Below are 11,075 nucleotides of genomic sequence, written 5' to 3'. Positions count from 1 at the left end.
GTGACAGCAGACTGTGCAAAAACTATTCAGACATGAGGCACAATAAATTTTATATGCAGATGTGTTTTAAAAATATTTTGAGAGGAAGAATAGATACAAATTTCCAAGGAAAAAGTGTTCTTAGTGTTTCAGTAATTCAAATCTTTATCCAATTTACTGCCATGTACTGCAATATTACACAGAATTCTAGGAAATGCAGAAGTGGATTATGAGTTCAAGGATGGAGCACTAATTGAATTCTTAATTCAAATGACTCATCTAAGCAATATGGTGACCTGGGTTGTCCCCTTGAATGTAAAAATCTTTCCAAAAAGTATCCTGGCGCAGGTGCCACACTAAAAGCTTGACTCTTGTCTATCTGTGAGAAAGGTTATCTGTCAGGGTTGAATGGGGGTCACTATTTGCAACTGAAATGTGTTTTACCTTACAACAAGGCAATATGGATTGGTCTTTTTCTTGCTCATTCTCTCTCAACCAAAATGAGTCACACTGGGCACAAACCTTTCTAAGTACTTCAGTCTACAGGGCTTAACTGAAGTGTGGACCTCACACAAACCCTCTGTAAGGGCATGAATTGTTCTCATCTTGACACTTACACAGCAAAAGAGCTATAATTAGATGGACTAATCAACATTTCTAAAAATTACATGTAAGCTGAAAATAGGAGTGTTCAATTATAACTGTGATTATTAACTGTGAGTTAAATTTCGGGTGAAATTTCACTCATTATTACAAAAAACTTCTTCCTTTGCTGTGCATACTCTGGTTTTTTTTAAAATGATATTGATTGAATGTTGCCTAATTAAAAAATATCATTTATATTAATGATGGATTTTTAATGCTTTAGATTTCCTCGTTCACAAGGCGATTCTTACAAGCCTTTATTGTAGTGATTTATAATTGAACCACAAACACCAACTTGGCAGTGAAATTTGGAGCAGATAGTGAACCAACAAATCAAAAAAGTTATTCTTAATTTTTGCTACTTAGAAGTGACTAGAAGCTAGGGCATTTAAAATATTTTACAAATATATTGAGATTTGCAGCTCACTACCCATGCAACCTGGGGCCTACATCGGCTTGAAAGGTATGACCTGCTAGCAAAAAATACACACATCACAGAAGAACATACCAGATAGAAGACAGCATAACTTTTCAAAGGCCTTTTGTTAAAACCTTGTCTTTTAGTTAAAAGGTTATTTGAAATAATTTTTGCCTCTCCTGGATATATTAACTTCTGCCAGCTGGTAAATCTTTTCTCTAAAAACATACCAATATCTTTGTTCTTAAGAATATTAGGAAGAAAAAAATGAGTTTGCATCACTTCTCTTGAAAAGAACTTAATAGCCAGGAAATCAAACTTCTCCAGTACTGACTGTCTTCATTATTCTGTCAAAGCTAATAAAGTGTATAAATGCATCAAATATACCCTCATGATATCCTTACTTTTAGAAAACTGCAGAAACAAGTACAAGCTTCACTAACAAAATAAATAAAAATTTACCCATGACTTCAGTAGCATAAGTGATTACTACCTTTGACTTTTAAAAGAAATTTCTTGTGGCTGGAAAAACATAAGCTAGAAGTATTTTAAAATGTACTTACATATCACTGGCAATGGAGGAGTTCCTGGACATGGACTTTGGAGACAGGTCATAGTCACTGTCTGACCGGTAGAGGAAAGACTCCCTACGTTGACTGTGGACAAAGTTTGCCTGAAGAATTAGCCCTGATCCAGGGCTTGTCATGGGATCCAAGGGACTTCGTCCCGATGATGTACCATTGTCTACATCGAAACTGCAAAAAGAAAGGAGGAAAACATTTATGCCATTGATATAAGAATTTTGAAAGTAATAAATACCCTGCTGACAAATTCATCACTAGGTAGTTGCTTCCTGATAACAATGGGGAAGTATAGACCTGGTCAAGTCCATTGCTAAGACAAAAACTGAGGCACACAAGAAACAAATTTTAAGATTGCTGACAACAAGAAAAAAAAGTCTGAAGGAAAAGAAATTTGCTAGAGAAAATAAAAGCACTGTTAGAGATACAGGAAGCCTCATGCTTCCCTGCATGTGGAGTATCCATGAGCTCTACATCTGAGGAAACATGGTGTTTCAGTGTTTTCTTCCTCAGGCCCCATCTCCATTCCCCCCACTCCCCACCCTGAGCTGGACCCTCATTATCCTGTCTTCCACTGTTAACACAGTTGAGGCCTCTTTTGTGATCTAGTACTCAATGCTAATATTTCATTACTACCCAAATATTTTGTCTTATCCCAATAAACAAAGTGCTGGGGTGAGACTAAGGCACGTGTGTGTGCTTGGGCATGCTTGCATGCATTACAGTTGCTATTTTATAACTAGATTGAAGAAATGAGTTCTTTGCTCACTGCCAAGCAGTGTGAATTCTGTGGCCATTCATTTCTTTGAACTAGGCAGTTCAGATTCAGCACTTCTAGCTGTGTTGTATTTGGTACTAAGAGTAGTAAACAGGCTTATCATTCCTAGGGAAAACTGCCGTCATCAGAGGCTGAGGGGTAGGGGAGAGAAAGAAAGAGAAGGAGGGAGAGGATGTTCCTCCACATAGCGTGTGACGTTTCCACAAAGGTTTTTGAAAATCAGTGTAAAGACCTTGAACTGGAGTCTGCAGTCAATTAGAAACTAGCGCAGGGTGGGCAGCGCTGGGAGGATGTGTTCGTGGCAACCTGTGTTGCTTAGCAGCCTGACGGTTGCTATTAGTTCTGTAGGGAGCCTTTTTGAAGCATGTGGCTTCATTTTCAGACTTAATGTGTTGTGGCATACAATCTCAGAGGTTACAAATATGTGGGTTAGCAAGATTATGTCTCCATCTGATGGGATGAAGCACATTTTATCTGGCTAGAAGTGGATGAGGATGACTTTTGTTTCCCTAACTAGTTGTCTCTCTGTAAAACCAAAGATCAGATTTAGTGTTACAGCATGGTAGGAAAGGTCTGCACGAGGCCTTGGCTTATAACTACCTGGGCTCGTGTACCATACTAATGGGAACTTACATCGCGTTGCTAAAGCACTGAGAAATGAGAGATGGAGAGATGACCTTTCACATGATTTAAACATGGTTAAGTGTTAGCATCACACGATGTATTTGTATCGAACCCATTTAAAGGACTAATTTTAAAAACAGTGCTCATGTGAAGGACACCCACTGGTTTTCAATTATATCTAATGACAGTGGAAGAGAAAATATTTAGAAGCTGTCAGCTGTTGGACTAGACCTCAGCCTGGCACAGGGACCACAGCAGGTACATGCTGCTCTGCACCACCTTGTTCCTTACCGTTATTTACCATTGACCTGAGGTTGCAAGTGATAGCAGTTCCAAAGTGATAGCAGTTCCAAAGTGATAGCAGTTCCAAAGTGATAGCACTTCCATGGCCTTTTTTTCCTTTGTTAAATGAACTAATCAAAGAAACACATTTTGACAGTGATACAAATTTCCTGGCAGAGAATGGGCCTTGATTTCATATTTTATTTCATTGTTACTTTGCACATATTCCTGGAACTGCAAGCTTTCTGCCACTCTCAGAGTGCATTATTTGTTTTTTATTCACCTTTAATGCTCGTTTGTAGAAAAGCAAAATGTTGGGTTACTTTCTCAAAAAAAAAAAAATTCAGATAATAGCATTAAACAAATTTCAAGAGAGCATAGCAATTTAATAGTCTTTTCACTGAGTCAGTAAATACTAACACATCCACTTCTTTCCAAATTTGATTTCTTTTGATTATGCCTGAATACTTTTTCTATGTCCTTAAGACTGGTATGACTACACAACACTATCAATCTCAAGCTAACAAGGCTTACTCCGTAAGACATCAAATGAGAGTTCTGCCACCAGCATGCTGGGTGATCTTGGACAAAGCAAAGCTCCTCTTTTCATTGAATCTTTGTGATTATTGTAAGATATGCTCACAGAAAGTATTGAAAAATATATTTTAAAGGTTAACACAGCAAATATCCTTTGCAGCTTATAGTGCCATAAGTGAATAACCACATTTCTGTTACTACAAGCATGACTACTATTATTCACTAGCAATCAACACCTTTTGAGTATGAATTCCTGAGTATTCCAGGAGCACAAAAGACTCACAATACCAATCAAGGGTTTGGAATATCTATAAGCTCATTATATCTCCATATTTCCTAACCCTTCTATTTCATTGCCTAAATAAAATATATTTTTTCTTTAAAAACCTGGAGGAACACACAGACTCCTAAACAATACACAGACTACATGCTTTGTTTTTCTGTTGAGGCTTAGAGTGCAGATCTTTCATGCAATTTTTAGGTAAAATAGAAGAGGATTGTCAGTCTCATAGCAAGAAATTTTTGAATAAGGAGTTACTAATAAACTGATTTCTTTATCAGTGGACCTAATTATTCCAGTGATTAAAAGGTGTTTTACTGGATTAAAGGAAATACAGTGTTCCTTGCAGATTTGTTTAATTTTCTTCACCCACCTTTAGTGGACATGATATGAGTATTTTATTACCAGTCTTATTTCTCATAATCAGAAACTAAGTCAGGCTTCTATGAATGATTTTGCTGTCAGATTATAAAATTTACAAGTATCTTAGGTAAAACTACAGTTTTATCTTCTGGGAGAGGACCTGCGGTTTGCACCACCAGGTTAACTACAAGCATCTGCAAGAAGACTTGCACATTGGTGTTGTGACATTGACTCTGCGATACTGTGTTGCATCCACTAGATGGGTGTCAAAAGTAACGAACGGAATCCAAATATGTCAGCTAGCGTGTGGCTCGTGCTACGTAACGAAAAGAGTTTTTTGTGTAAATATGCATCAACACAAAAAAGTTCAGTTCTAGGATCAAAGGGGAGTGTGAATACAACACTGGTTTCCCAGAAACATGCTTATATTAAAAAGTTTCCAAAATGCTACAGCAGTTAAGTGTCTTGTTTGGCTCTTACTGAGACATTAGCTAACATTTCCAAATATAAAACCCTGTCAAAATCCATATGAAAAATATGTTATTACACTGAAAATCAAATAAATTGATTCTTTGGCTGTCACAAGTTCTATCTGCAAGAAGTGGTTCTGCTGATCATACTGCATCTGATGAACAGAAAATCAGAATGGTGGAATTGAAGACTTTGCTGTTCTTTCTTGCCGCATACACTGAAAAAAAAAAGATTCAAAAGTTTGAGATATAACTAGGATAGACTCTTTAATTTGCCTGAGCAGAAATTGCAAGAAAGTCAGCTGTGGTTGCTTCATATTTATCTTTCCACCCCTGTTAAGTTTTAAGCCACAGCAAGAATATGCTGTGAATTAAAAAGTGCACACATCACTGAATTTTCTGTGTTCAAAGAGCTTTGCTGCAACTCCAGAGCTGCCAAAGCTGTGAAAAGCCTGTGCTAACTCAGCAACTTTTGTGCCTGCAATTTGACAAAATATTTTATGACATTAGTGGATGTTGTTTATCCTTAGAGCCTGCCTTATTCAGTGTTCAATGATGACAAATGTGACATGAGATGAAAGTTCAGCCTTTTTTCCTTTTTTGGCTATTCATAGTGTTTGAATGTCTTGCCCACTGTGTATTATCCAGGCTCTGTACTGAGATTCATGGCTGATCTCCTCTGCACTCCTCAAAAAACCCTAAACTTGCAGCATCACCAGCAACCTTTAGGAAGCTTATTAATTTTTTGCTTCAGGCAATAGCAAAAATCTGTGGCAAGGACAGGAGTGGTTCTGGATCCTGGATCTCAGCAATGCTGCTTCATTGTTAGTGAGTCCACAGTTTCTTTATATGGTGAAAGAAACCCTCCGTGGACTTCTTTTGAGCCCTTAAATAGTATCTTCCTACTCTTTGCAAGGCTGCTAACAGAACAAAGGGGAAGATCTGTATATAAAACAGAGATTTTAGTTACATAAAGAGTAATGGTATCATAATGAATATGCACAAGAGCTTGTAATTAAGGCTGCATAGAAAATCTTGATGTTGGTCTTCCTTGCCACTGACAGTTTAGCAATTTAATCCTGTATCTTTTTGTTGGGCAATTTTGTTTTGTTTTATGATTTTGTTTGTTTGGGGGGGTTTTGTTGTTGTTTGTGTTTGTTTGGGGTTTTGAGTTTTGCGTGCTTTTTTGTTTGTTTGGTTTGGTTTTTAGGGAAGTAAGCAATAGTAGAAGAGGGAAGGAAACAAATTCCTCCCCAAACGGAAGAATTTACTAGACCTTTTACGAATGCAAATTACACTCCTGATATCTCCCTTTAAGTCTCTCTCTACCTTCAGCCTATCTTATCTTGGAAACTATGGGGAGGGAGAGAGGCAGGAGTCAAATTAATTGATCCTCTAGGGATACCTTATCTTTTTAAGGCGATGTTTAAACATTACAGAAGGACTAGTGAGTTCTGCAAGAAAAGATTTTGTCCCTCATCATAGGAACTCACTGTCCTACAGTCAAGCACTCTTTCTAGCCATTCACCTACCTACACATCTCAACATCACTACTTCCCAGAAGTCCCATTGTCTTTTTTCACCTGGAAGCACAATCATACCATCACATCAAATGGATGCATGTGGCATAGCAGCTGTAATTCACTGAAATAATGATGAAAGGACTGCTCTGTCACAGCTGCCTTTGGGCAGGGTCTTAATTAGAGCAAAAACAAAGTAATAAAACTTTATTTCCATTTCCAACGAAAAAGTGAGCTGCTTATCACTTGAGCTATTTATCACAGACAATTTCAATTATTGCAGAAATCATGCCCATTGTGACCCAATTCTTAAAAAAAAAAGGTACAGACTCTTGAGATACTATGTCACTAGAAAGTGATTTGTTATGAGGTGGACACTGATTCTGCTATAATGGTTTTACATCTCTCCTTCAGAGAAGGCAGCATAAGGAATAAATGAAGACAGAGACAAAAAATGTTCCTCTCTGGAGGAAGAGACTCTTCCAATAAGACCTGAATTTTCATTGATGCATTTTAGGTACTTAAATTTTATTTTACTTTATAAACTAAACACATCCACTGAATTCAGCTGTAAATCTGTCCACAGATTTGCTAATATATAAAATAATATCATTATATCTTTGTGAAGAAGCATTAAATCGAGGCAAAATATGACTTGGATGTCACATTTTTTGTCAGACATAGCTATTTCCAGTTTAATAACAATGAAACTTTAGAATTTTCTTTATTGGAAAGGAAGAATTTGTTACTAATCAACCTCTGCCATAGTCTCCCACTAGACTTTAAATGTTAAATAGGTTAACTTGCAGCATCACACAAAAACCCTATAAAAACAAATCAGTGCATTTATATAATTGAATAGCAGGACTAAAACTCATTTTGAAGCTGTGGTTTTAGCTGGAGCCATAGTTATAGTCAGAACTGTAGTTTTAGCTGGTATGTAAAAGACTCAGGATGCTCTTACCAAACAGAATTAGTGGGACAATGGAGGTGTGAGACAGGTATTCCACAAGCAGAGCTTATCCTCAAGGGCAGGATGCTCTTATCTTCAAAGATGGAATGCTTCAGGACTCCCAAGGGCCATTAAGATATGCAGAACCAGCCTAGGCCAGCCTTGGAGTCTCTTAACAAAGACAAGGAGTTAACTGAATGGAGCCCATCAACAGGACAGCCCGATGAAGACCACCATGATGAAGTAAAACGACCACCAGAGAGCCTGACGACCACCGAAAGACTGTATTATGCATGCGGGAGTGGGCGGCAACATATGTTAATGAGTTCTCGGAAATTGCATGAATATGTATATCTAAACTGTCTAAAAGCTGTACATCTGGCCTTTCTCGGGGCACACACCAGGGGGAGCTATCCCAGGTGTGCCCAGCGCTGCAATAAAGAATATCTGCTCAATAGACATCAAGGCTATAAAGTTCTGATTTCAGCCTTTTCACGGCATCAATTTCTTATATTAATTCACTGCTCAGGACATTTAAAAACATTTCCTTTCTGACAGTGTCTACCCAGTGATGCAGGAGATACCACATCTGTTTTTCTCCTACTTTCCTTTCTGTCTCACCCCTCATGCCTTGTAAAAAGCTGAAGACCTTAGGAAAATGAGTGGAAAAACACATAAATATTTATACTGACATTTTAGAAGGAATATCACACCAACTCTCTACATTTGAAGAAAAAAATAGTCTATATGTGACAATGACTTCCATTGCTTAAAAATATTTTCAGTGAATTGTAAGCAAATGATATTAAAAGGAACATATGATTTAAATCTGAATTTTCTTGTACCACTGGAGAATTCAATCCAACTATCTACTTGTGGCTTTGGGTTTCCAGTTAAGCGATTCACCAAGCAACTCCTATGATTAACTCCATTTTTAGAAGCGGTGTGGGTAGATTTTCCAGTATCAAAACTGCAAGCAAAAGAAGAAAATGTGACATTTCATGAAATTTGCTTTTAGCAGCAGAACTTGGCTTTTGCCAACACTTTTGGAGTAACAGTTTTTAGAAATATTTATAGTGTAACAAGGCTTAATACTAATACTAAAAGCTCAGATAACAGTCAAATAGAACATGTGTGGGGCAAAAAAATACATTGAAGCAAAAAGGTTTGTAAGAATTACTCTACTCAAACATGTTAGCAAGGGAACTCTAGCTATCTATCTTCTGTCTCATTACTTTCTAGCAAGCATCTTTGGAAATGATCTATGAAAAAACACTGTTTTGTGTTTCATTATGAAGTTTTCAAACTCAGTTTCCTGTGATGACTATTCCACTTTTGGGGGGCTTTTGCTTTGAACAGTCTCCCCATACTCAATTCCAGGTACACTTTTCATAATGTTACCTCATTATACTTAATTATACCTCAGTGGTCTATGCATTTGGCACAGAAGCCTTATTGCACCTATTAACTCTATTTTCTTGTTGCACTGAGCCACATCAGGATTCTTTTGTGATTCCTTTTATTTTTTCTTCAGAAAGAGGACTGTCCCTCACCTGGCAATTTTTATTCTCTGAATTTAACTCTTGCAAGGGAACATCTTTCTGCTAATGTGACATTCAGATAAGAATGCTAGATTCCAGATCCTGTTACATAGATTTGATGTTTTGATGTTTCTTGGAAGCTGAAATAGTTATCTTACTGCAGTATTATAAAAATGCAAACAAAAAATGCAAGAGAAACAAAATGCAAAATAATTTCCATGAAATGTGGTAATCTGTTTAGGCTTCTAGGTTTAAGACAGGTTAACCATTCTGTGTTGTTCTGATCTAATAATCCTATTGGGACTAGTAAGCCATTTTTAAATGATAAAAAAAAGGTCACCAAGACATTAAATATTTTTGCCAAGACCTATGGTAAAATGTGTCACAGATTGAGGTTTGAATGAGGAAATCTGCAGAAAATATTGAAGAATTGGAACTACTTCAGGTAACCTGAGGTAAAGAAGGCTGAAAAACACAACTGCTTATCTCAGACATGAGAAAGAGTACACAGCAAATGTAGAGGTGCTCCCAAGGAGCCCACCAGCCAGATGGACCCAGCCACCCTCTGGCTCTCACTACTGTGGGTGCCTTCAGCACCACGGCATTTCTAGGAGTGCAGTCCCAGCAGGGGCTGATGGTTCTCCACTTGATTGCTGTTGTAAGATCACGACTGAGAAGTAGACAGCCTGTCAGAGCGGGAAAACCCAAAATACTAAAAGAGCTCAGCCTCCTTTTCCTGTGAATTCAGTTGGATGCCATTGTCAGAAGTGAACAAATTGCTTGTATGTTCTTTCTTAATTAATGGTGTGATAAAGCAAGTATGTAGGAAAAAAAGTAGTAGTTCCTCAGAACCGTTATACTTAAATCAATACTTTACAGTGCTGATGAAAGCAGACAGAATCCAAAAAATACGTACAAATGTTCCCCAGGGCTAAAGGAGTATGCATTGGAAGCTTCCTGGCAAACACATCCTTCTGAAGAATCATATGTATAGCTACAGTGATGATAAACACTTGGCACAGTCACAGAAGATGTGATTACATGTACTCTGTGCTTAGTGGCAAAGATCTTTGGCAAAGAGTGTCCCAGTCAGAAGCTGACAGGAAAAAACAGTTGTGGTTACTCCTGGCTACTCTCCCATCCCAGAGTGGCACAGAAGTGGCACAGAAGTGTGCCCAGAGTGGCACAGAAGGAGGTCCAAAGAGCCAGGAGGTGGGACTGTTATGACAATTGGAGGTCACATCCCTCAGCATCACCCAGCTCATAATTATTAAGTCTTTTGCATAACTGAGCTTAAGCTAGCCTGTCTTCAGAAAGTGTATCTTCCAGAACAAGGGTATGGGCTGTGGACAGAAAAGTCCAAAGAGGAGGTCTATTGCCCAAACTAGAAGAACGAGGAGGGTGTGGAGTCTCCTTCTCTGGAGACATTCAAAACCCATCTGGACATGTTCCTGCATGACCTACTGTAGGGGATCCTGCTCTGGCAGGGGGGCCGGACTATATCTTTCGAGGTCCCTTCCAACCCCTGACATTCTGTGATTCTATGATTCTCTGAATCCAACAAAGAGAGGATGGTTTGTTTCACAGGTACAATGTGCACACATAGCTACAAAAAATCAAGGCCAGATTCAGAGGAGAGTGGACAGGAGGGAGCTGGATAAGAAATTTCAGTCGTCTCTTTAAGCAATCGAAGTGTCTTCCAGTGTTGGTCTAGATTCCATATGCCAATGAAAGCTTCATGAAAAGGCGACATAATTATATTTGACAAGTGTCTTGGGTTTTTTTTTCTCATGCTGTTGTAACTTTTCTCTAATTGCAATAAACAATTACTGGCAATAAATCACATATAAATTCTACTACCACAAGAATTTGTGCTGGGATACGTTAGCAGCAATTATCGCTTTAAAACATGGCATATATTGTTTAAAACTTAGAAGTTTTCAGAGCTCTAAAATTTTTGTACTTTGCTGTTACAAAATTGTTTAACTGAAATCCTTTCCACTTCAGTTTCTTCCATTTTAGTTCCTTATATTGTGAGTGTTTGGATTTTTTAATTTATATTTTTGTATTGTATTATTTTGTATTCAGTTTACCAAAATTGGTAA

At 37.8% G+C, this 11,075-nt stretch overlaps 1 protein-coding gene across 1 annotated transcript in view; it reads right to left on the bottom strand.

The window, feature by feature from the left end:
- Positions 1-1,605: 1,605 nt before the first annotated feature.
- LOC104281107 (cAMP-specific 3',5'-cyclic phosphodiesterase 4D-like) overlaps positions 1,606-11,075 on the bottom strand; it is a gene marked incomplete at its 3' end in the record, with an annotated part of 27,892 nt that continues 18,422 nt past the window's right edge. Inside the window, exon 2 of the mRNA XM_009878980.1 lies at positions 1,606-1,797. Coding sequence (XP_009877282.1) covers positions 1,606-1,797 — 192 coding nt within the window. The remainder of the gene's footprint in view (positions 1,798-11,075) is intronic.

The sequence above is a fragment of the Apaloderma vittatum genome, unplaced genomic scaffold, assembly GCF_000703405.1.
Source record: "Apaloderma vittatum isolate BGI_N311 unplaced genomic scaffold, ASM70340v1 scaffold18741, whole genome shotgun sequence".
NCBI lineage: Eukaryota > Metazoa > Chordata > Aves > Trogoniformes > Trogonidae > Apaloderma > Apaloderma vittatum.
The sequence above is the reverse complement of the archived record's forward strand: the minus strand, read 5'-3'. Positions and strand labels throughout refer to the sequence as shown.